Here is a 26,375-nt window from a genome sequence, read left to right on the forward strand (position 1 = left end):
AAGTACAGTGAGTCTTACCAGTGGGGATCCTGCACTCCAGTTTTTCTTCAGATTATCACCTTGGAGGGTCAGGTCTAGATGGTGTACAGAACACGTATGGAAGTCTGTATAGATGATTGCTCTGAGGCAAGTTTCAGGGTAAAGGCTTAATATGGTTCAGTTGAAGGTTACTATTTCATAATTAATCTCCTCTTTGTTTGTTCTCACCCATCCGCATTACTGACCCAGATAGTCCAATAATCTAGGGGAGGACCAAAAAAAAAAAAAAAAAAAAAACAAAGAATGACAGCCAGGAAAGTTGCTGGGGCTGGTACAGGCGGGCCCAGCTTGGAGGATTTTAAGAGTGAATTATGTGTTCTAGTTGGAGTTGAAAAATCCCAGTGTCTCGTCCCTTTGATGCTGTGCTGGGCCTGAGTCTTCTCAGATCCCTGTTGGTGATAAAACATCATTGAGATCCAAGCCCAGGCCCTTGTGGCCATCTTACAGGGCTCCTGGGCCCCAGGTGACCAGGGCAGCTGCCGGGCTGCCCTAAGTTGCTGCCTCATGGAGCGCTCCAGAAGTGGTGGCCAGGCTCTCTCCCCAGCAGGGGAAGAGGACCGGGAATCTCAGGGATCTCACAGCAAGCTCGCCCCGCCTTGCTGGGCAAAGGGTGAGGATTCCACTTACGGTGGCCTTTGGACACCCAGGCACTAACCACCCCCCCTTTCCTCCAGGCCTTTCAAGTGTGCTGGGCTTTGGGTGCCCCAGATTTGCAGAGGGCCTGGGGTGGGGGGTGGTCAGCACCCCCCCTCCCCCGCCCCCCCCACCCCCCGTGGCATTCAAACCCTTTGCTGGATGCCAGGGGCGCGCCCGTCTCCCGCTCCCCCTGCCCTCCTCTTCCCTCCAGGGCATCGGGTTGCGCACCCACCCCTCTCCCTGACTTTCCATCCCATCCCGGGACAAAACATGTGCTGTGTCTTTAAATGGGCGGAAGTGGCTGGCAGTGCTTTGCTTGGGTACTGCATTGATGAGGAGATTATATGGAGCTGCGGGAGCCGCCGCCTGGGGGAAGAGACGTGCAGGTTCTGCTCGGTGCCTGCCCTCCTGCCGGGCTCTCCTTGGGTCCCTTGCCCCAGGCTGCTCTGAGCCGGCGGGAGGTGAGGGTGGGCGGGCGGCCGCCGGCCTGCCTGGTGACAGCCACTCCGGGCTTGTTTTGCAGCCTTGCCAGCGTCGCCCGTCCCCATCAGAAGCTGGCAGCGGCGGCAGCGGCTCGGGCAGGCGGCTCCAGCCCCGGGCTGGATTTGCAGAAGCTGCCGTCGGCCTCGGAGCCCGGCGCGCAGGGGTTCTCCGGGCTGGCGCTTGCTCGCTCTCTCCCTCTCCCCCTCTCTCCCTCTGTCTCCTTTCTCTCTCTGTGTTCAAGTCACATTACATGGGATTCTGTTCTTTGGGGACTTCGTCATCTTTTCAAATATGTCCTGGGACCTCCGGAGCTGTCACGGGGATGCTAAGGACACGGTCAGTGGATTATCGTGCCTGTACTAATGAAAGGATTCAAGCTATCCTGGTAAGTAGAGGAGGGACGGACGAGGCACCTTCCTCTTCGTCATCTTTCTTCAGCCGCTTCCGAGCCCCCCCCACCCCCAGCACCTCGGCATCCTCAGGAGGTCCCCTTCACATAGGCCCGTCCCCGCAGAGGCCCATCGGGGGCCGCAGGGGGCACGCACTCTGCAAAGTTGCCTTGCCCTCTCTGGCTCTCCCTGGCTTCTGCACTGCTGCAGTATTTTCTGCCAGCATCTTCCTGGGGGAGGGGTTTGCTGGAAGTTGTGGGGGGAGGGAGTCATGGAGACAAAGTGCAGCTGGGAAGAGTCTCCAACTTTGAGGGGCCTGCAGACCGAGGGAACTTGGCTGAGAAGGGTCCCTCGGGCCGAGGGCCTATGGGTCGCAAGGGGCTGGCGGTGGGTGCAGTGGTACCCTCCCCAGCCCAACGGCCGTCCCCGGGGGCCTTGCTCACCCTGCTCCTCACGGCACCCTTGTCCCGGTAGGCAGCCTCTGAGCTCCTAGAGGCTTCTCCGAGGACCAGGTCATGAGGCCCAGGTTCCAGCCTCTGGCATGCCTGGCGTCCGACGGAGCGTGGATGGCCCACCGCCGTGCCCATCCCAGGCACGCACCTTGGGGCTCTCTAGGTGCCTCTTCTGGGGCCTAATGTTGGGATGTTACAGCCTCTTCTTGCTCGACGTGTGAGAGAGCTGTGTGGTAGCCACAGAAGCCGTCAGAGTATTTTTACCTCCCGTTTTAAAAATAAAACCCTCACCTCTCCCGTTTCTCCTTTGAATCAAGTGGGTGGGTGAATTGGCTTTTTTATCTGGTGGAGAAACTGGAGATTTTGCCTGGGAAACTTTGTCATCGCAGGGATCTGGCACTGCCTACCGGGTGGCGGGTGGCGTGTGCGACTCAGAGGAAGGAGGCTCTCGGGGCTGGGGAGGGCACTTTCTCTCCTTGAGGACAGCAGAGGGTGGGAGGAGAGTTTGGGCCAGTTCCCTGCAGGGATGCGCCCTGCCCTCCTTCCTTGGGCCAGGAGCCATCCACCCCGCAGTCCGTGGTGGGACTCTGGGAAGTGATGTCTCTGGATTATTGGAGGTTCATTCCCAGAGTCAGGGTAGGTACTGAGCCAGTGAATACATGGAGTCCTAGCCTGGCTCTGAGTTGCATCTGGCTTTCCAGAAACACCTCCCCTAGGTGAAAGTCCAACAGATTTAGTCCAGCCCAGCCATCCTCTTTTAGGCAAGATGGTCCTTTTGTGGGTTTTGAGAAGCCACTTTGGGAAAGGTAAGGGAAGAGCTTCATTCTCATGAGCTTAATTCTTAAAAAAAACCTGTGAGGTCCCGAGGGGTGGTCAGCATCAGTGACCCCCCCCCCCCCCCCAGTCCTGGCCTTGTAGGTCTTCTCTTCAAGATTTGGTCTCACTCTTTCTGATGTTTAGCTCTTATGCCAGAAGTCCCCCTGTGAGGTTGAGAAAAGGAGGTAGAGGTAGTCGCAGCACCATCCCTTCTTTCTTGGAGCTGGGTTCTGTGTTCCTTCTGGGCTGGAAAGCATTATTAGCAGAATCTGTTGTCGCTGGCGATTCCAGGCAGGGTCAGCACCCAGAGGTGCCCCTTGATGCCTCAGCAGAGCCAAGCTGGGCCTGTAAGTTGGGTGAGGCGTCCAGGAAAGGTGCAGGTCCTGCTGGGTGAGTGGGGACACTGGGCTCATCGTCGGAAATCACTCAGCGTCCTTCCCTGCCCCTACCGTCAGTACGCCTGGGTTGGGGCTGAGGGGTGCTTGGCTGTGTCTCATGATGAGACATCACTTTAACACTGAATGTTTCTCGGCTCGGCCTGGGTTGGTCTCTGAGGCACATGCAGAAATATGTGCCTTTAAAAATCTGCCTTGAGGATCTCTTGGTGCATTTCAACAGAAGAACAGGGTTAAGCTGGGAACTGTAATTGGGGTAACCTTGTCCCTTCCAGCCAAATCAAATATTACAAGGATGGGGAAGTTTTGCCATTGACGTCTGCCTGGATAGCGTTAGAGCCCATGATTCACTATTTCATTAGGTGTAGATATATGGGTCCATTTTGGTCCAGGAGCCAGACCTGCATCTGTGTTGGGAATGTTTAGGCTTGAATGCAGCTCCCTTTGGTCATATCCCATGTCAGGGTACTCTTCTCCTCTGTCAACAGGGAGACTTGGTAGGAACAAGGTGATCAAATATATTGGCTACCAGGTTCTGGGTAATATCATCTGCTTATGGAAGAGGATAGAATTAATGAATTTCCTAATGTTTGAGTCATTTCTAGAAGCATTTCTGGAACACCTATGTGTTGGTGGTTTAAAAAAATGATAATGCTGGGGCGCCTGGGTGGCTCAGTTGATTGTCGGACTCTTGATCTTGGCTCTGGTCTTGATCTCATGGTCTTGAGTTTGAACCCTGCAGGGGGCTCCATGCTGGGCATGGAGCCTAATTAAAAAAAATAACAATGACATTAATGCTGATAATAACAGTAATAATGGCAACTAACATTTGTTGAGTGCTTGCCACACATCGAGGACCAGTTTAAGCGCTTTACAGGTGTTAAGTCCCATGGTGCTCATGACCTCGTGCTTAAGATCCTCATTTTACAGAGCAAGCAAACTGAGACACAGAGCAGGTGTACAATAGGCATTGGGTTTGTGGGTAGTTCTCCCTTGTGATTCACTTGTTCTTGGTTACTCTTCTGTAGTACACTTTCCTCAGCCTATAACAATACCATATACTGCCCCCTGCCCTGCTCCGTGGTCTCTTTGCTTTATATTTATTTAGTTAGACTTTTAAAAGTGTAAGGAAATGCATTACCTTGATCTTTGCTACAGCCCCATGAAGCGTCTGGCGTCTCCATTTGGGAGCTAGGGAAACTGAGATACAGAGTGGTAAAAAAGCAACGAGGTGCTGAAGAAGGTAGGGCACCCTCTTCTCACTTGTTACTTCAGTTGTGCGACTACCTTGGTGACAGCAAGCTGTGACTGCGTTAGATCTCCTTTCCCAGAGGGCAAGGGCAAGGTCTACACATCCGCGATTCATCCATCCCTTCAGTCTACAAAGGTTGACCAAGTAGTGATTATTTTTGCGATCCTGTGCTTAAGCATTGTGGGGGTTAAAAAAAATGTGAAGGGCGTTGCCTCTGACTTCTATGGTTCGGTAGCTTCACAGATAGAATGAGACCCAACCCCACACACGCACACACATACACACACACACACTCACTCACACTCCCACACACACTTGCACACTCTGCAAAACCAGTCAGTAAATGCTGAGGGACAGAGACCTGTCATTAACAACAAGCACTCTAGAAATTCGGAGGAGGCTGGAATTCGTTTCAGCTGGGGTAGCAAAGACGCCTCCTGGAGTATTTGGCACTTGAGTGGGGTTGAAGGCTGACCAGTGTCAGGTGAGTCGAAGCTGTACTTTGTACAGCACTGACACCATACCTCGTGGCATTAGGAGGTTATCACAGGGGATGCTTTGGGATGAAGCTGATCAAGGTGCGTGTCTGTGATTGACAAGTGGCTGGATGGTGAGAGAGAAATGCTCCTGCTCTTCAGCTTCCCCTTTCTGAGAGGCTTTAGACTCTCTCGAAGGATGATTCTGGGATTCTGTCTCCCGATCATTTGGTGTGCAAGGTAAGGGCAGCAGTGGAGGAGGAAGAGAGAGGAGGTGGTACGTGGCAAACACATAGGGCTGTGCCAAAGCAGAGCTGTGGAACCCATGCAATTTGGAAGCCGTATGGGTTTTTTTTTTAAGATTTTATTTATTTATTCATGACAGACCCACAAAAAGAGGCAGAGACAGGCAGAAGGAGAAGCAGGCCTGATGCAGGACTCGATCCCAGGACTCCGGGATCACACCCTGAGCCAAAGGCATCAACCACTGAGCCACCCAGGTGCCCCCCATATGATGTATTGAAAGAAGAATTCAGTCCTCCTTCTACATAGTTCTCATTTATTTCTGGGTAGGGGGGTGATGTTAGGATATTCCTCATTCCCGTGGGGCCTCAGAACCTCACATGCCACGCAGATCTCCAGTTTCATGGGGCTGCTCCCTGTACACATTGCTTTGGCCCCCATAGGACTTGGCAGGCTGGAGCGACACCTGTCCTTTGATTTCTCTGTCCTTGTGTTCCTGGTCCTCACCGCAGTGGGGGTTGGTGGGTGCAGGCTCCATAGAGCTGGGGGTCTCTGTCAGACTCTAGGCAAGTCAGTGTGCATCAAGAATCCGATCCTGAGAAAGTGAAGCAAGTCTAGTTCTTGAAACATTGAAGGGGAAGCATTTCGGTGGCCAGGCCTTGGTCCACAGAGGAGAGGAATTTTGAGCTTCTCTTTGTGTTTTTAAGTGGGTGAGTGAGCATTCGTGCTACTTTCACACTGTCTATTTAAGAATATGAGTGCTGTGTAAAGGAACCCGCTCACTTAACGTCCTCACCAGGTAGCTGGGACAGAAATTCATGTTTGCATTCCTCCACGTTTCATGGAGATTTGTGGTCAGCCATATTTCATTAGACACCAAAGGTCAATTGTCTCGTATGCTTTTCCTCCCCCTTCAAATCTGTGACCAAATGGAACACTGTTCTTTCTTCAGTTTAAAGCCCATGAAAGAAGGAATAGGTGAAGTTGCAAGAGGGGATTTGAGTTAGACATCTGGCAGAAACTTGAGAGGATTTGAGTTAGACATCTGGCAGAAACTTGGCTTTTCTGACTCTGGAGTGTCAAGATCAGGTCGTACATTTATCGTTCAAGGTTTTTTCATGAGAAATTTTCTCTAGAGGAGGAGGAGGAGGAAGACCTGGAGATGACCTTTAGAGCCAGGCTTCCCATTTATTCACATGCTTCTAGAAGGTGAGCTGCAGGGAAGGTTGGGGTTCCTCAACTTGAGAGTCTGGAGAGCTGGCTCCTGAATCTGAACCGTGTAACCACCTCCTTACCTGCTGTGTGGCCTTGGTAGGTGACTTCTGTTGGCCTTGAGTGGTGGCTGTTTCGAAAGTGGGATTAAATGACAGTGCTGGGCAGATTAATTGGGTTCTCAGCTTCCTTTTCACCAATAGTTGAGAAAAAGGCCAAGGTCCTTAGAGAGTGGCTGCTTGTAATGGGGACTGGTGGTGTACTTTTTAGTCAGCAGGAAACACTAAAAAAAATACAACAACAAACCTTCATTTGAGAGTATTAAATGCTCATTTACAAACATCCCCCAGCGGGCACACCCTCTTGCTAACAGCGCAAAACTGACTTTATTATTTGGTGGGATGGGCATTGGAGTTTGCCCATGGTCTGTTGAATCCAGAGCACCGAGTGCTGGTCATCTAAGCGTTGAAATCCCATGAGTGATCAGGACAGCTCAGGGCAGTGACCAGATCTTCTGGCTTTACAGATTTTTTTTTTTTTTTTTTAAAGGACAGACTTTTCCTACCTCATATCCAGGCTTCTGCTTTGGGAGCTGGACCTGGCTTGAAATAAGCGTCAGGAACTGTGATTTTTCTTGTTATTGTTTTTGTCACCATCGTTATTAAGAAGAAAGAAGTTTACTGTATTAGAGTGTGAGATGGCTGGCAGAGATTGCGTCAAAACAAATCAGATTATAAGTACGGCAGTACGGCAGTCCCCTCACCCTGATCCATGGTTTTGCTTTCTGAGGTTTCAGTTACCCACGGCCAACCGTGGTCTGGAGGCAAGTGATCCTCCTTCTGACGTATCCTCAGAGGGTCAACAGTAGCCCAACGCTTACACCATGATGCCTCTATCATCCAGTTCCCCTCATCTCATCACATAGACATTGTATCATCTCACATCATCATGGGAAGGGGGAGTACAGTAAAATAGGATATTTTGACACACAGAGAGAAAGACCCCATTCACACAACTTTTCTGACAGTATAATTGTTCTATTTCTTAATATTACATATCTCTTACTGTGCCGAATTTATTAATTAAACTTTATCATAGGTGTGCATGTATAGGAAAAGGGATAATATAGATAGGGTTTGGTACTACCTATGGTTTCAGCTGTCCACTGAGGGTCTTTGAATGGCTCCCCCGCAAATAAGGGGCACTACTGCACTTGGCTAGAAACCCTTCCTCCTGGCCATTTTGAGACTTATTGCCATTGAATTTTATTGCTGGAAGAGATGATTTAAGGCTTCTCATGATAAAATGCGGAGAATAAGGCCTCTATTCCCTTGTCCAGAAGGCTGGATGTTTGTTTCCTAAATGACTTAAGGTGAAAGGATAGGTAAACTAGCTATCGCCAGATGTTTTTATGAGTACTTAATCCTTAACACTGTTCCTTGGTTTATATTTGCAGAAAGACGTTGAGTTAGACTGGAGAGGCTAGGTTATGCTATGATAGCAACTGCTCTCGCCCTCCCGCCCCCAACTTGGTAGCTGAACTCATTGTAAGTTAGCTCTTGAGCACTACACATCCCTCCCAGGCTCTGGAAAAGACTCCAGGGAGGCTGTCCTCCGTGAGGCTCAGTGATGTAGGCTGTAGAGTCTCCTGGCGCCTCCTGCACGGTCACTGCAGAGGGCAGGAGAGCCTGGCCCTTCCGTGCTTCTCCTTGGAAGCCAGTAGGAGCCAGGACTAGTCACATGGCCCTGCCTGACCACAGGAAGACTGGGGAACAGGAGGCTTCTGCAGGGCAGAGGAGAGGAGAACCTGGAGTCTTGTTGAGTACCTGTCATGGTGACCATTGCTACCTTTAGGGAAGCATGGCCACGGGCTCACCACCCTTTCTAAAACTCAATAAGTTTTCTTACTGCCTGGAGGATAAAGACCTTGATCTGAGATGTCACGAGAGATGTCACGTCCCCTTAGACCCGGGCTCACCATGGGCCCAGTTCAGCTTCCTGCCTGTTTTTGTTTTATACAGCTTTCCAAGCTAATAAGTATGTTTCATGTGTTGTTTTTACATTTTTAAACAGTCGGGGAAAATCATGAGGAAGAGGAATAGGTCAGGACATGTGAAAGTTGTACGGAATTAAGGCTTCAGTGTCCACAAATAAAGTTTTATTGGTCCCCGGCCACACTTGTTTCTGTATGGGATTGCCTGTGGTTGCTGTCATGGTTCAGTGTCAGAGCTGAGCAGTTGTGACAGAGACCTCTGGCCCACAAAGATAAAATATTTATTGTCTAGCCCTAGACAGAGTTTCCTTCCCCCTAGTTTAGATAAAGATGCCTCTCAAATGCAACAAAGTGATGTTTTTTTACTGGATATTTCATCTCCTTCTAAGCACTGTAATAGTGATCCCCAGGATAAGGAGATCCCTAGTCGTAGCTAATACTTACATGACAGCTTACTGTATTACATATATTTTAAATATTTTCTGTACATTAACGCATAGCAGTTTTTTGATAAAATCAATTAGTAAACTGAAGCACAGAGAGCTTAAGTAATCAGGACCAAGGTCACACAGCCCCAGAGTGTTTGAGCTGGCAGTCTGACTTCGGAGTTCATGCTTTCAAACCACGTGGTTGTAAAGCAATTGAAAGATAGGTCTTTGCCCATGAGAAGAGAGAAGATGAACACCCATGAAAAGTTAGAGGGATTTGTCAAGGTAATTTATAAATTTATAAATTTATAAATATTTAATTCATATTTGATGAATATGAATTATTTGAATATGAATTACAGCTACAAAGATGTGCAAGAACAGAGAAGAAGAGAGCAGAGCAGTTGGAGGCTTGAATGAAGGAGGTGGGATGCGGGTTGGTCCTTGAAGGATGGAGGCCACCGAGATTTCAAGAGAGTTTATGGGGGCGGGGGGGCAGGGGAGAAGCAAAAGCTAGACTGTAGAAACCAAAGCAAGGCCCTGGTGGAAGGCAGAGAGAGCTGCATGGCCTGATCAGAACTGGGGGGTGCGTGAGGACGCTGGGGTAGTTCAAATGGGAAGACACGTTTCACGTCCGGACAGTCGCACAGGTGAGGCAGGGGTGCGTGGGCTTGCTGCAGTCAGCTGGGAAAGCCCTCCGGCTCAGGATGGCCAAAGAGGGTGGAGATGCATTTCCCAGCCTGGTGGCCAGGATGTTCTGGGGCAGAGAACTGAAGCATTAAGGGCCGAGTTTGGGAGCAGGCAAGAGTAGAGCTGTGAATGATAACAACGTTACTACGTGCCTGCCCGCCTGTCTGCCTGCCTGAGCTCATGTAGCCCTCGCGGAACTCATCAGTAACCGTGGTATTTATCCCATCTTACAGGTAAGGAAACTGAGTCTCAAAGAGGTTTAGGTAACATGCCCTGGACCCCCAGGTTAGTGGCAGAACTGGGATAGAGCTGAAAATGGCTCTAAAGCCTGTGCTCTCAGCCTCTACACTCTAGTTCTTGACTTAGTGAGAAAAAGAGTGTTTATTTGGTAGAAATTTGGAGCTTTATACTTAACAATTCAGGAAGGGTTTGCCGCTGTGGAGGTGGGGCAGGCTTTCTGGGGGGTGGTGCTCTCTGTATCAGGTGGTCAGATAGGAGAATAGTTTTGCAGTGTATCCCCCCGCCCCCATGCTGAGAGCCCTGACCCTAGTCATTGGCTGGTCTGGTGGCTTCACTTTGGGGCTGGCTCAGGGTTTATTTAAAACAAACAAACAAACAAACAAACAAACAAACAAACAAACAAAAAACCCTAAAAATGTGTGAAATGTATCCTGCATCCAAAACAAAGTGTATAATGTATCTGTATAGCTTAGAAGAGGATTAAACATTGTTCACCATCCAGTTTAGCATTATAACAGCACCTAAGTAGTTGCAAGCCATTTTAGTGTGTTTGTTTTACAAGATTTATGAAAACATTCAAAGGCTTGGAGGATAGGCCCAGAAAATGCAAATCTTGGGAACAGAGCACCGACTGGGTTCCTGAGTCTAGGCCAAGGACTCCTCCCCCTGGAGGGGGTAGGTTATGCCTCTGGGGCAGCGCCTTTGTTCCAACACTGACATGGATGGCTGGTCCAGCACATGGGGCACCTCCTCCCCTTGAGCTTGTGGGAGACCCTAAGGGACAGGTGCCTGTGGGTCCTGCTCCTTTCTAGACCATGACTCTGGGTGAGTTACCTACCCCGCCAAGCCTTGATTTTCTTATCAGTAAAATGGGGCTCCTCACAGCTGCCTTTGAGGGCTGTTGTAAGGAGTGGGGGGAGTCGTCGAGCTGAATCCCCTGAACACACCCTGGGGGAGTACTCTGCACAGTGCAACCACCTGAGACCGGTTACGCTACTATTAAAATTTTCATTGTCTTGTGTTTGATATTGTTCAAAGAGGGAGGAGGGTCATAGCCTTGCTCTTTACCTACTTAAAATCCACAATTGTAACTCATGCCCTAGATGGACACAGAGAACTCTGATGGTTATCTTTCCCGGAGTAACCAGGAAGGAGCGTCTTAGGCCACCGTCACTCAGTTGGACTCCCAGATCATGTATTTTAGTCTTGTTGCTGGAAGTCTACTGTCTTCAGCCCCCTGCAGGTCTGGTCACTCGGTCACTTAACTGGAGGCTGGAACGTGTCCTCCCCCTCACCGAGTGACCTTCAGCCAGGCGCCGGGGCCCTCGTCTCTAAGATGACAGTTGAGTTAGAGCAGCAGATTTTCTCTCTTCTGGATCCCCATGGACTGCAGGACCCTTTCATATTCTTCTCAAGTTCCCACTGGATTCTTTCTGTCCTTTGTTTTGTTTTGTTTTTTTTAATCATTTATTCATTTATTTACTTGAACATTTCTGGAGCACCCACTTGGCTGGTGGTAGGGACACGAAGATGGGGAGGAACGAGTCCTTGCCTTGGGGTGGGAGGTGGGATATGGGAGGTGGGGGTGGTGGGCTTGCCTCAAGTAGTAGGGGGAATGGGGAGCCAGACCTGGACTCTCTTCTCTGTAGGGTCTCACCAGTGCCGCACATTGTAGGAAACTTCCACGCAGGGACTCACATTTCTCTCCTGCTGTAGTGCAAATAGATTTATCTTCCAGTTAAGATCTTTTTTTGGACCCATTCTCCCGAGACTGGGAGCCTTACTGTTTCATAATAGCTTCCCTGCGGCGACCTCAACTTTTTATGCCTTGCCGAATGGTCAGAGTTTATATCCAGGGGCACTATGACAAGACATGCAAAAACCCTTTGTTTTCCTGAGGCTCAGGTGCACACACCTGAGGATGCAAATTTTGGGAACTCTGACCTTTGAGCTTTGGAAGTTGATCTGCCCTGCTTGGCTCTGCACATTATTACCATTTTTTTTTAAAGCTATCTTTTTGGTCTAAAATGTACCTTTTAAAAATTTATTTATTTATTTAGCCTCTGCTGACGCTGGCTTGTTCAGATGACTTTTTTTTTAACCCTCTGATTTCATGAGCAGGTGTTCTTGCCTTCTTTGATGTAAACAAGGAAAGTCAATTTGTACTTTTGTGAGGAGTTCCTGCTCAGTGGAAAATCTGTTTGCTTCTCCCCCTCTCCCTTCCCCCACTTGTTCTCTCTCTCTCTCTCTCAAATAAGTAAATAAAATCTTTTAAAAAAATAAAGCATATCATTCACATACCACACAATTAACTCATTTAAAGTATACAATTCAGTTGGTTTTTAGTATCTTCACAATATGTGCAACCATCACCATAGTCCATTTTTTTTAAGGATTTAATTTATTTATTCATGAGAGACACACAGAGAGAGGCAGAGACACACACAGGCAGAGGGAGAAGCAGGCTCTCAGTGGGGAGCCCAATGCGGAACTCGAGCCCGGGACCCAGGGATCACGACCTGAGCCAAAGGCAGATGCTCAATCACTGAGCCACCCAGGTGCCCCATCATAGTCAATTTTAGAACAATTTCATTATCTCAGAAAGAAACCTCATCTGTACATTTTAGCCAAGCCCCCCCCCCCACCCCTTCCCACACCCCCCACTCCTGCCCCTCCCAGCTCAGCCCTAGGCAACTACTAATCTGTCTTTGTAGATTCCCCTGTTCTGCACTTCAAGAAAGGAATCCTAGATCTATGTGGACTTTCTGTGACTGGCTTCTTTCCCTTGGTATAATGTTTTCAAGATTGGTTTAAGTCCTAGTATGTATCAGTGCTTTATTCCTTTTTATGGCTGAATAACCTCATCTCTTCTCAGAACATTTTGAGTCCATTGATCATTCAGCTGTCTACAGGTTAGATTTCCAGCCCTTCTTCAAAAACTGAACTTGGCTTCTAGTAACTTTTAAAAATCCAGGTGACACCCTGGCATGGCACTCAAGGCCTTCCCATTCTGGCTCTGTCATGAGTGTCCAGCTTCATCCTTGCTCCAAATTTTCACAGGCTCTTCTGTCCCCGCCATCCTGACACACTTTCCCTTTGGGCTTTTTTTTTTTTTTAAGATTTTAGTTAGTCATGGGAGACAGAGAGGCAGAGACATAGGCAGAGGGAGAAGCAGGCTCCCTGCAGGGAGCCGATGTGGGACTCGATCCCGGGACCCCAGATCTAACCCTGAGCCAAAGGCAGATGCTGAACCACTGAGGCATCCCCACATTTTCCCTTTGTAGAACATGTCACACACAAACCTTTTCATGTCACTGCAGTCTTTGGTTATGCTGCCCCTTGGCTTCTGCTTCTCCCATCTGTGGGTATGGAAATCCATTTATCCTTCAGAATTATCTTTACTCTCACCTTGTTGGAGAAGCCAATCTCAGATTTATCTCATCCCCAAATAGGAATTAACTAGTCATTTCCCCTTCTCTGTGCACTTTGCCTGCATCCTCATAATTTTGGCCTTGGATTAAATGTCATTCTATCTTTTATAACATCTTAGACCTTTTCTGAGAATTGAGTCATTCCAATTTTTATTTTCTGGTACTTTCTACAAGGATTAACACATAGTTGATGCTCAAAAAATATTTGCTGGATAATTGCCCTCTTGGATTTGTATAGTCCTTTTTTGCCTTTCAGAGTCCTTTTACAGACTTCTTCTGTTCTGAAAAATCAGAATTAAAGTATTTTTTCCACAAAAAAAAAAAAAAAAAAAAAAAATGAAGAACAGGGTTGCCTGGGTGGCTCAGTTGGTTAAACCTCTGCCTTTGGCTCAGGTCACGATCCCGGCGCCCTGAGATCAAGCCCCATGTTCCTGCTCAGCGAGGCGCCTGCTTCTCCCTCTCCCTCTGCCCCCTCTTCCTCTCTGTGTCTTATGAATGAATAGATAAAATCTTAAATTGTTTTTCAGGAAAATAATTATCGCAGTTTTAACTTGAATATTTGTTTTTGGGTTTTTTGTTTTTGTTTTTTGGGGTTTTTGTTTTTGTTTTTTGTTTTGTTCTGCAGCACCCCTTGTCTCTGTCTCTGGATATTATAGAGAAAACAGAAAATATAAAGTCAAAAAAGTCATAATACCAGCCCTCAGTGATCATCACTACTAACATTTTGGTTTATATTCTCTGACCTGTTTTTTTTTTTTTTTTTCTGTGTATACTCTACATAGAAAGATAAAGATGAAACTAACTCATTCTGTACATTGTTCTGAAATCCTTTAATTAACAGCACCTGTTCTCTCCATTATACTACATACCTGATTTCTGTAATTAGGTTGGAGGGGTAGGTATTGCAAAGATGTTAAGTATTTGTCCGTTCTCCTCATGTTTGACACTTAGATTATTTCTGATTCTTCAAGATTGAAAATAATACTGTACTAATAACATTCTTCAGATAAATCCTTAGAAGCCAGATTTCTAGGTCAACGGCTTTTAACGCAGAGTGCCAAGTTGCCCTTTGGAAAGGTTGTTGCCATTTACACACCCACCAGCGGGTTAGAAGCGGTTTTTCTTTTCCTTGTCCTTGCCTGCCTTGGCATTACCATTCTCTTTAGCCTTTGCCAATCTGATACTCCACAAGTGGTATCTCTGCTTCGCGTTCATTTGCATCTCTTTGATCGTTGGTGACATGCTTTTAATTTCCTTATTACCCATTTGTATTTCTCCTGTGAAATGCCTTTTTTGTTCTCTGCCCGCCTTCCTGTTGAGGTGTTTGTTGTTCATTGTTCAGGATAATAAGGTTATTAACCCTTAGTCATGCATGTTAGAAGTGTTTTCACAGGATTCGTGGGCCTTTTAACTTCAGGCTGTTTTCAGCACATAGAAGTGTGTGTGTGTTTGAATGTGATCCAGTTAATCACTCTTGTCCTCCATGGTTTCTGTGTTTGGCATTCATTCATAGAAAGTCCCTCCCAACCATAATCCTATACGCATTCACCTCTGCTTTCTTCAAGGCCTTCTGGGATATGGATTTTTAAAATTTAATACATTGGTCCGTTTTGATACAAAATTGTATCTATTTTTATAAAATCCAGATGACTAAATTACAAGTCATAGGCCTAGAAGGGAATGTGGTAGGTCCTGTCCATTCTCCTGGCATCAGAGCACCAGGTAGATGAGTCCTTCTCTTCTAGAGTGTGAGAGTCGGCCACTTGCCAGCAGTCATGCACATTTGCCATAATCCCTCCTGAAATCACCTCTGTTGTTGTGTGCCAGTTACATGTTAATAGGAGGCTGATCTGAGGATTAAATGAATTTGCATATGAGATATATGGCAGTCTCCGGCATGCTGCTGAGCATATGAACACTCCACGTGTGTTTTGTTGAATGAATGAATGAGTGAATGAGTGAATGACTGAATGAATGGTGGTGTGAACAGTGTTAACAGGTCATTGAGGATATCGTGAGATAGCAGCAGCGCTTCCATCAAAGGAGAGCCTTGGCCGAGCACCCATGTCGGGAGAGCGCTGGCAAAGTACAGTGTGCTATGGTAAATGTGGGGGAAGGAAAAGTTGTCACGTGGGTTTTGAGCAGGTGGCATTATAACGGTTAGGACAGAGGCCACAGGCTGTCCAACACCAGGCATTAGGTACATAAGAGTGAACCATGTTAGAGAATTCCAGGGGATGCTGTAGATTTGGGGGAGTTTATCAGGGAAGTCTCCTTGGGGAAGGTGCTTTGGGAGCAGAGCTTTGAAGGAAGGTTAGGACCATATTAGGGATTTGTGAAAGGGGGTCGTTCAATGCAGATAGAATGATGGAAGCAGGGGCACTGGATGGTTCAGTTGGTTAAGCGTCTGCCTTTGGCTCAGGTCATGATCTCAGAGTCCTAGGATCGAGTCCTGCTCCCTGCTCAATGGGGAGCCTGCTTCTTTATCTCTATCTGCTAATTTTTTCTCTCTCTCTCTCTCTCTCTGTCAAATAAATAAAATCTTAAAAAAAAAAATGATGGAAGCAAGCAGCATTTTTTAAAAATTTGAAATAGTGATTTTTTTTGTGTGTGTGTGCTTTTCTTTCCACCTCCTTTGCTTTTGGTCTGTTTCCTCATTCTCAGCTTTTCTTATCCTCCCTGCTTTTAGTGCCAGTTAGAAATTGTCATGGTAAAAGTTGTTAGTACAGTTGAGAAAGTTATTTTTGAAGTGCTCGGGCTCTGGGGTAGAAAGACAGCAGGGAGCAGGAAAGCGAACACGAGGGTGGCCTTCTGAGAGCAGAGTCAGACTCTCTCCAGCACCACTCAGGGGAGGTGAAGCTGGTGTTTTCTAAGGTTTACCCACACGCAGTAGGCACTCTCCCATTTAAATGAATCAGTGAAGGAGTGAAAAATATGCATTGCTTCCCTGAGATGCATAGGGGGATGGACAGATTTCAAGGACTGAGTCGCTGCGGCCTGGGAAGCTGGGTTGGGGGGTGGTGGTGAACATTTTTGCCGTGAGGGACTCTGAGAAGGACACTGTGAGGGGTGGCCACTCGGTCAGTACCTCACTGGTTTTGCTGAGGAATGAGATCCTGCCCCTTCTGAGCTTCCAATCTCAAGGGAGAGAGGTGCAGAAGAACAAGAAATAGAAGGCTTAGAAGGGCAGAGAGATGCCGAGCAAACTCTGGACAAGGATGCTGAAGAAAGCAGCAGGGGTCATTGCAGTGGCCTGGTGTGAGCCAGAAACCTTTCCTGGAAATCAAAGAAATGGGTACAATACTCACAGTCCCAGGGCAGAAGAGCAAGAAATAGGTTTCTGCCTCCATATCCTTTATTCCAGTCTCCCACAAGGATTGCACCATTTCCTCCACTAATGCTATCCATCAGCCTGCTGCTGCTTTTTATAAATAAAGTTATTTTTTAAAAGATTTTATTCACTTATTTGAGAGAAAGGGCGTGAGCAGGGGGAGGAGCAAAGGGAGAGGCACAAGCAGAGCCGAGGCTTTGCGTAGAGTCCAACCTGGAGCTTGATCTCACGACCCCGAGATCATGACCTGAACCAAAACCAATCGTTGGATGCTTAGCCGACCGAGCCACCCAGGCGCCCCTGTAAATAGTTTTATTGGGACACAGCCACCTTCTTTCCTTTAATGTCCACGGCTGCTTTAATCCTATAGAAATGAGTTCAGTACTTAGTGCAGACTCTACGGTCTGCAAAGCCTAATAATATATTTGCTCTCTGGCTCTTTACAGAAAAAGTTTGCCCACCCCTGCTTTATATCATGAATAGATTGAGTTGTTTTTCCGGGAGAATCATGATTTGTCCTAACACATGCAGTTCGCTGAGCGAGTGCCTCTCTTCCTCACCGCATATGTTTGCAAGATGACTTCGTAGAACCGGTGGTGTGGTCTAGGATTGAGGCTTCTTGAGCACGTGCTGTGACTCCCTGAGCTGCCTGTGAGACCCACACGGGGTGGCCAAGTACCCTAATAACAAACACTATTAGTTTCTAATATTTCTGTACTGTTCAGTATATGCCAAATTTCAGAGAAACAGGGAAATTAGGGAAGGCGCCCGGGTTACATAACGTGGCGGCACTCGAACCCCATCTGTAGGAGGAAGGCCCTCGCCCTACCCCTGCCCTGCTTTCCTGCCCGGCCTCTCCCCGGTCCCCCCACCCTCCACCCCCTACCCCCATCTCTTTGTGATTTCTGGATCGTTCATCCGTCAGCCTTTTGCCCTTCTGGATGAAATACCATGTTGCTCTTGGAGCGTCCATTCCTCGGTCAGTTTTCTTTTTGACCCCATCCCTCCTCCTGCAGTTCCTGGCTCCGACCTTGGGTCCCAAGCCCCACTTTCTTGGGACCAACTCTCCCGGGGGAATGATTTGGAGAAGGAACACGAGGTCTTGGGTTTCTTCCAAGCAGCAGCTCCTGCCCGATGGATCGCAGAGCCTGGTTGGGAGCAGCAGCTGTGGCCCAGGTGCTCTGCCTTTTTCCAAAGACAGCAGGTGCCCAGAGAACCGGCTGGAAGGGGGAGCGTGGCCCTGGGCCCTGGGGCACCAAAGTGGCCCAACGGCAGCCGCTGGGCAGGCTGAGCTGGCATTTCTGACCTTTGTGGAGAGAGGGCGTCCTTAAAGGGACAGCGAGCTCTTTTCTTTCCTGGTGGCCGCCTGCCAGTTCAGATGCCAGGGATTTGAAGAGGCCATTGTTCTGGCAACGGGAGATGGGGGCCCAGACCGCCCAGTCTTTTTTTTTTTTTTTCCTTTTCCCGTTACCAACCGTGTGTCCCCCTCCGATGGGTAGCCTGTCAAATGTGGGGGGACGGTGGGCTGTCTTTGGTCCCCACCCTCCTGCCCTCTCCACTGTCAGAAGGACCGAACAGCCCTCCTCCTCCCCCAGGGCAGCCATCCAGCCGGGGATGAATGGTCTATGCGGCCCAGCGAGGTGCCCCAGGGAGTTGTTTACTTGTCCCAGGTGAGTGGGGTGAGGTGATAGGACTGGTTTTCTCCTAGTGCCTTTTGTGAGCCACCTGCACTAGAACCATTTTAGGTGCTTGTTGAAACTACACATTCTGGGTTCCAGTTCCAGAACTTTTGGGGTCTAGGACTGGATATCAACAGGGACACGGTTGTCTGAGAGCCACTAACGTAATAATCGCCAAACCTGACTGGCCATCAGGATCATGTGGGGACAAACTGAATCACACTGCATGCACGGGGCTCATGAATTTGAGCAAGGGAGCCTCTCCTTTGTGGTTAGGAGCAGATATCCTAGAGCCAGGCCCCTGGGTTTGAATCCTGGCCCCACCAGCTACTGTCTCTATGATCTTGGGTAAGCGTGTCAACCTCTCGGTGCCTCAGTTTTCTTACCTGTAAAATAGGGATAACTTAGCACCTGCTCTATAGGATGGTTACAAGGATGAACAGAGTTGATGTTTATAAAGCTCTTCCAAGAGAATTAGCACGTCAGTAGCACTATATCCGTGTTTGTGAAATCTTCTTATTTTTTTTAAAGATTTATTTATTTGAGAGAAAGAAGGAGAGAGAGAGAGTGTGTGTGGGAGGAAGGGCAGAGGGAGAGGGAAAGAGAATCTTACATAGTCTGTGCTGATGTGAAGTCCGACGAGGGGCTTGATCTCACAACCCTGAGATCATGACCTAAGCCAAAATCAAGAGTCTGATGCTTAACCGACTGTGCCATCCAGATACCCCCTCTTTTTGTTGTTATTGTTGTTGTAAAACTGGTCATCCAGGTTGGCAATCGTGATGCGAATAGTCTTTTAGTGGCAAGGTGCCCTTGCTAAGCTGGCCTCGTGTGCTTCAGCAAATGACTGGCAATTCTCAGGTGCATCTGCTTGACTTGCTCTGAGGGCGGCCCTGCCATTTGCCCTGCCCGGCTCTTGGCCTATGGAGTGAGGAGAAAAATCCCTGCCTGGCTTCCACCTCTAGGCGAGGTGATGTTGATGCGCAGTGGAATGCTGTCCTAAGAAGGCCAGAAGCCACATCTATAAGGCTGGCTGACCTCTTCAGAGGGAATCGGAAGGGAAAACAAGCTGCAGGCCAGAAATAGCCAGACATAAATACAAGGTATTCTAATTACTGTGCACACCCAACTCAATCCCCTGAGTTAAATCGAACCTTCTGTACAGCCTTTCTGACCTCAAGGAAGAAGAATGGACAGAAGGGCCCGTGTGGCTCGGCGGGGGTGGGGAGGGGGTGGTGGTGTGTGACCAAGGCTACGTGGGAGGCGTTACCCTCAGGAGTACCAGTGAGCCAAAATGGGCACTGGGGTTTAGCATGCAAACAAGTTTTTATTATAACTTTTTGGTTTTGCTCAACCACCACTTTTCTGAAAATGATCCTGTTGGACTCAAGTTTTCCACGTCTAGTATCCATCTCCATGGCTGCTTTTTCTTCCCGTGCTCTGTCATTTCTCTTTGCATTCAGGAGTCAGATTGATCCAGCTGCTTTCGGACATGGCATGAGGTTGAGGAGGTTGGGAGAGAGACACCCAACCTGGGAGGACTCAACTCTTCTTCTACCTGCCCCCAGGGTGTGCTGTAAAATCCTCAGACAAAAGGCCATGGGGGTGAATAGAGGGTTCCGATGCCTCTATACACCCAGGCAGTGGTATTTTATAGATCCTGATACAAGGGTTTTTGGTGAGTCAAATGCTAGATTATTTAGAAGGAAACAAGCCAGTCCTCCAGGGCATGTCTCATGGATATTTTCCATCTTGATTTACAAATGTCAGCATACAGGGAACGCAGCAGTGGGCAGACTTTTCCTAGCATCCACTCACTCCCACTTGAGCATATTTTACAAGATTTCCAGGAAGCTTCACAGCACTATTTCTGTTCTTGGTGGGGCTTTTGATACCTTAGGTGGCTCAGAGACCCACGGTGTGATACGCAGGAACAGGACCTCCGTGGATTGAGAGTCTAATTTTGTCAACCTCCCTTGGGAGAAGGATTTGGCTATCTGCCCTATTACTTAAGAATATTGATTCATCATTTTGGAGGCTAATGGAAAAGTTCGATTGGTTTCTTTTTCTTCTCTTTGGAGAAGCTGCAGAGGAGATCACTGCTGCGGGTAGGAATTTGGGCTAAGGTCAAAAGGCGTTTCTACTTTGAAGATGGGTGGAGTCTGTGGATGTATTTCTGTCCCCTAACAGTAGAGGGAAGACCTCACCTCTCAATTTGGGGAAGAAGACGGTACCGAATAGAAACAGATGTACATCCCTAGTGGCTTTCGGTACAAAAATCAGAAGGCCCTGCACTTGTTCATTTACTAGAGCCTCACTGAGTGTCATCTACTGTTGGGTGCTTCTCCACCACAGATGTTGTCTCGAGTTGGAAGGTTTTGCAAGGTCACCTGGAGCCTCCTGGTGATGGGGATGTGAAGCCAGCCTCTTGTTTAGGAGCTTACCCTCCATTATCCAGCCTCATATGTTTCTTGCCAAAACTCTTAGGGTATTCCTTCATATTTCAAACCCAATTATGCCATCTGATAACTTCCCCTTGGAGAAACGAGAAATAAGCTTCTTTCCTCCTTTGGCTGCCTTTTTTTTTTTTTTTTTTAAGTCTTTTTATTTATTCATTTGAGAGTAAGAGCAATAGCACGTGTGGGGGCGGGGGGTTGTCAGGGAGAGGGAGAAGCAGACTGCTCCTCTGGGAGCAGGGAGCCCAATGTGGGGCTTGATCTCAGGACCCATGAAATCATGGCCTGAGCTGAAGGCAGATGCTTAACCAACCGACCAAGCCACCCAGGTGCCCCCCCCTCCTTCGGCTTGCTTTCTTTTCTTCCTCTTCTCAAATATTTGAGACCCTGCTTTCTCTAAGGAATCTATCCCTCAGCCTAAACATCTAATTACTTTACAGTTTTGTATACGGCAGGGTTTCCAGACCCACACTCTCATATTTATCTTCTCTGTGCAGTAGACCTTGTAAAGTGTGGTACTATTTGAGTATGTTCTTACCAGTATTAACTGCAGCAAGTTTATTACCTCTTTCACTTGCTTCTGTTGAAAGGCCCACATTATTTTAATTATTCTTACAGCCACATTATACTTTTGGTCCATGCTGAGCTTCAGTCTTCGCCTACTGATAATAGACTTTCACACTCCTTTGAGCTTTGTAGAGGAAAGGTCCTTGCCAGAAGGTCAAGGACTTATTCTTCAGTCCCTCTTGTGTTAGGCTCCAGGGTTTGGGGCACATGGCTGAGTGATCAACAGTGTGTGGACTGTGAGAAGGGAATTTGATTTTGGTTAGATTTGATTTGATTGGAGGGTTCGGTGCTGCCAGGATGTCCTCACATACCTATGTGGTGAGTAAGTGTCCTCCACTTGCCAGTCTGCTACTTAATCTTCCTCTGCTCTCCTGCCCCTCCCTGTCCCCTTCCAGCCCCAATTAGGTTTTGACTAGAAGAGTTGGGGAGTACCATAACCCTTTAATGAGGACTGGCTTAGAATTTAGAAAGAGAAGTACCTTGCAGCTGCCCAGCACAGCCACTCTGATGGCTTTTTAGCTCTGGAGATGCAGAGGTAGGAAAAGGAGAGGCAGTTAGTTCAAGGCAACAATGTGGTTAGAAGAGAGAAGGTAGAAAGAGACCGGAACCCAGGAGCTCCTGGCCTGGGTCGCTGGCCCTGTCTGCTGTGGTCAGCAGTACTGCCTTTTCTTGTCTCTCTCTGAGTTCAGAGAGCTCATCTTTTTGCTGCTTATTAGCACTTGGAGATGTGTGTGGTGAAGAGTGATCATGGACTTCACAGCAGGAAATAACTGGGTGGGGGGGTGATCTAGACCAACCCCTTCTTAAAACAGGGAAAGGAGGCCCAGAGAAAGAGTGGGACTCATCCAAGGTCACACATTAGTTCATCTAGATGCCTATACCTTGTGAAGGTGGACGCTCTTTTAAGGTGAGTTTGGATTACAGCATGTTGGTCACTCTCCGTGAGCCTGCATTGTCCTCATCTAGAGCCAAGTGTATATTGGGTCCCTGCCTTTGAGGATGCCCATCTTGGGAGCAGCAGCATTAGCAGCCCAGTGAGACCTTTTGGAGAGGGTGACCGAGTGGGCTAACTGCCCCAGCTGGACATGTAAGGGGAAGACGGATATTGAGAAAAGATGTCCATAGGTACAGATAATCTGCGTCAGTGGGAAGGCCAAACAGCTTTTGGCAGCCTCGCAAAGCAGCTTGGGTCCGTCTGTGGAAAGCCAGGCACTAGACAGCACTTCTAGGAGTCCATACTTCTGTGCCACCCTGTGGAAAGAGAGATCGTGGTAGTTCTCTCAGTGCCTCTGTAAGAGCCCTTTAGTTACCTCAGTGCCTCTGTAAGAGCCCTTTTAGTTACTCCCTGCCCCCCCCCCCTTAGTTAGTTAGAGTTAATTTGAGGAGGAGCTGGGTCAGAATGCTTGAGGAATGAGCTCAGGTGCTTTGCTTTCATCTGGGTTTTCTGTCTTGCCTGGCCCCATTGGCCAGCCGAACTTCTGAGACATATGGACATGTGGGAGTGGGTAGGAGACAACAGCAGCCTCTCCAGCATGCCCCAAAGACCCCTGGCTGGGGACAGTCATTGCTTTGACTAGGATTTCTTCCTAACTCATCATGGTCCCCCTACCTCTTCCTCCACGTCGTAGCACTCTTCCGTTCTTCTCACCAGCATCCAGTGTTGCACAGGGACCTTGCAATGGAATTTTCGTGACGTGTGCTCCATTAGCTACCAAAGCTGCCTGGTCCTCTAAGCTAAAGGAAGAATGGGCAGGGGGTGGAGGGGATGGTCATGTGGCCCAAGCCTCCTGCTTGTTGCAAGAGGGACTCAAGATCTCTTCTTAAGTACATGTCAACATCTTAACTGGGGCACGGGCAAGCAGGCTTCCCTCTTTAAAACCTTAATCCAGGATTAAGGAGAGGTCAGTTACCTCTTCGGAGAGGTGATTTGGAGAGGGGCTTAGTCTCTGCTAATATCCCATAGCAGACAGAGGTAGAAGGTCTAGCTTGGTTATCTGTCTGGGCCAGGGGTCTAGAGCTCTCTAGAAATCCCAGACTTTTTGTGGATTCTTCGGTCTGAGATTTGTTCTCTTCCTTATGCTTCAGCAACATATCCCTCAGTGCCTCCCAATTCACACACATTCCTTTGTGGAAATTAGTTTATGTCTCAGGTGGAAAGAGGCCCCGGAAAAGACACAGAGACAGATTTGCCTTGCAGGAGCTTTATCGGAAAGTGCTCTTGGGAACAGACCTGTAAGTGAGCAAGGGAATCAGGATTGGGCAGAGGAAGGATTTAAACTTTGATGAGCTTATAGGAGGCTTTGGCCAGTTCCATGGAAAGCTCTGTTCTGGGATGGCCTTGCCATTATCCCAAATTGAGGCAAAGGGGCAGGTTTTCGTGTCCTCTCATGATGGACTGTCCATTAGGTGCAGCCTGTCTTCACAGAGGGGACATTATCCTTCAGTGAGGCTGTTCTCTGGTCAAGGACCTTCCCAAGGAGGAGCTTGGTCATGACCCACCAGCAGCTCTTAGTTCAAAGGGTTAGAGAAGTGAGTGCCTGGTTCTGGAAGGGAGCAGCATACCAGCTAGCTAACCATGACATGATGATGGTCTAGGACCCTTGGACTTGCACATGACCTTATGTCTTCTCTTCCTAACAATCACCCTTTTATAAAACAGGTGTTCTCTGCCTTTGACAGAGACAGTCATGTGTGGAGGGTCTGTGGGTAGCTGGTGGCTGTCCAGAACTTGTGACTCTGGGTGGTAGAAGGAACACTTGACTAAGTGGTTTGTGTTATTATTTAATCCTCTTCCATGTTAACCTGGGATTGTGGGCTAAATTAAACTAATTCACATAATTCAGTAATTAGATCTGTTCCGTGCCCGTGTTTTAGAGGTCTCCAGCTCTACTTGTAGCTGCCCTCCTGGGAGTCCCTTGGTTCAGTGTTTTCTTGCTTGGGCAGTTAGAATTGCCTGGAAAGAGGACAGCTTGCCTTTTTCTGTTAAGTGACAGTCTCAGTTTGGCCCTGGAGTGGCCAATCCCACCTGTTACTGTCTTTTTTTTTCTACTTTCGTTTCTCTGTGCCCTCTGGGCTCCATGTAGATTCCTGCTACCACCTGCTTCCCATAGAGTTGTGCTCATAGATTGATTTTTTTTAAAAAAAGATTTACTTATTCATGAGAGACAGAGCAAGCCAGGGACATAGGCAGAGGGAGAAGCAGGCTCCCTTCTGGGAGGGACTTGATCCCCAGGACCCTGGGATCACGACCTGAGCTGGCAGACAGACTCTCAACCATTGAGCCATCCAGGTGCCCATGATCATTGATTGATTTATCCTCATTTTCCCCCATCCCATTTCTTCCTCCTCTGGAATCAACTCCAGTTCCTTACTTAGAGCTTTCCACATACAAGATGTAATGTTCTGATCACATGTGGGGATTTGTGCTCTCTCTCTGCGGCAGAACACAGATTCTTGCTGTGCACCTGCTTGAGTTCTGCAGATCTAGGAGGAGAGGTTTTCATTGCATTGAAGATTATTACCAAACTTACCTAAACTTGTCCCCTCTTTTAAAAGAGCAGTTTTCAAAACCAGAAGGATAGAGCAGATGTAATTGGGTGGAATTAAAACCCAAAGATTGGAGAAAAAACACAGGAGAATGTGACTTCCTTAAATTTGCTCAAGTCTCTAGTCCATGACAAGTGACTTCTTGGGTATACTAAATAAACTTGCAGATGTGCCTATAATCTTTTTGGCTCAATTTCTCTTTTGTGAAATTGGAATAATAAGATTAACTGCGATATAACCCAATATAACCATCATAAAGTGCATAGAACAAGACCTTGCGCATAGTTTTCAATGAATATTGGTTCCGATTATTAATTGAGAGATCATTAAAAGAGATGAAAAAAATGTCTTAGATTTTAAAAATTGACTTCTAGGAAATACAGATTATTAGACTATATTTTCAGAAGTAATTTCTGTATTACATTACTAGAGAATTAAGGTTACAATCATAGAGACCAGTGGTGTGTAAACTTTTGCTGCACATTGCAGTCACCTGGAGATCTTTAAAAGCCACCGATGTTTGACTGTCACCCTCAGACATTCTGATTTAATTGGTAGGGGGTGTAACTGGGCACTGGGATTGTAGAAAAGCTTCTGGATGATTCTAAAATGCAGCAAAGTTTGGGGACCACCAGCATAGACCAGTGAGTGGCTTTACAGTTGATCTGGTTGAAAATCTAGAATGGATGGTTGGGAACATTTAGCAAACAAAAAGAAGATACTCAGAAGTAACTATTCTGTTCACGTAGGATTACAAGGAAATTGCGAGAAAGGAGTTGGCATGCATGCTGAAAGGCTTTGCCTAATATGTAGAGGGAGCCCTAAGCTTGGCAGGTGTTATTCCCAGTGGGCTAGGGGCTGGGTCTTTGTAGCCTCATGCCTAGAGCCTGTTTGGCTCTAGGGAAGGCTTTTATAGCTGCAAAGGAGTGGGCTCTGGCACAGGCTCACCACAGAGTGAGGGTGGTGTGAGAGCCGGGTGTGCCCTCACTGCTTTCTCCCTAGGTCTCGCTTCAGGGTTTAATTACGTAGACATCACGGCTCCTCATGTGAGAGATGCAGTATTCATGACATGTCTTGGGTTGCAGCTGGGTCAGAGGCAATTCATATTCCCTCTCAGACACCCCCCAAGCCAGCTTCCGTGGATTAGAGTCTGGGTTGGGGGAACTCAGGGCAGGGTGGAAGTGTGCGGATTATCACTTCTCTCGCATGATGGGTTCATGAAACATGGGCAACATCCTGAGCATTAAATCTGGAAAGAGTTGTTCAGTGATGGCGTCTCTGGAGCACCTGATGACCAGGGTACCCCCACTCCTGTGCACTACAGAGACTGACTTGACCTTTAATGATGGCCCCTCCTTGTATTTTGATTTCTTTGGGTATATGTTGATCTCTCTGGCGAACAGTTTAAAACTTCCTTTTTTTTTTTTTTCTTGCAAATGTCATGGATGACTCTTGGGTTTTTATGCCCCCCCCACCCCACGTCCTTGGCCCTCTTGTCACTCTTTGGCTGCAACCGGTTGATGGAGGCAGCATTTCAGGGTGGCGGAGAATGGTCTTGGTGTCAGAGTTCTGGGAGATGAAGCCTGGCTCCTCCGTCTCTTGTCTGCATGACCTGAGGAAA

General features: G+C 47.8%; 1 protein-coding gene across 7 annotated transcripts in view; it reads left to right on the top strand.

The window, feature by feature from the left end:
- GRAMD1B (GRAM domain containing 1B) overlaps positions 1–26,375 on the top strand; it is a 175,017-nt gene that overhangs the window by 84,222 nt on the left and 64,420 nt on the right. The window contains exon 1 of one of the 7 annotated variants that reach the window (XM_077893928.1): positions 1,073–1,543. The exons of 5 other annotated variants lie outside the window; for them this stretch is intronic. In XM_077893928.1, the coding sequence (XP_077750054.1) occupies positions 1,521–1,543 (23 nt within the window). In that variant the 5' untranslated portion in view covers positions 1,073–1,520. Of the gene's footprint in view, positions 1–1,072; positions 1,544–18,293; positions 18,534–26,375 lie in introns of those variants that run through there. One more of the 7 variants, XM_077893925.1, reaches the window with a different exon arrangement.

This window comes from Canis aureus, chromosome 3 (assembly GCF_053574225.1).
Source record: "Canis aureus isolate CA01 chromosome 3, VMU_Caureus_v.1.0, whole genome shotgun sequence".
NCBI lineage: Eukaryota > Metazoa > Chordata > Mammalia > Carnivora > Canidae > Canis > Canis aureus.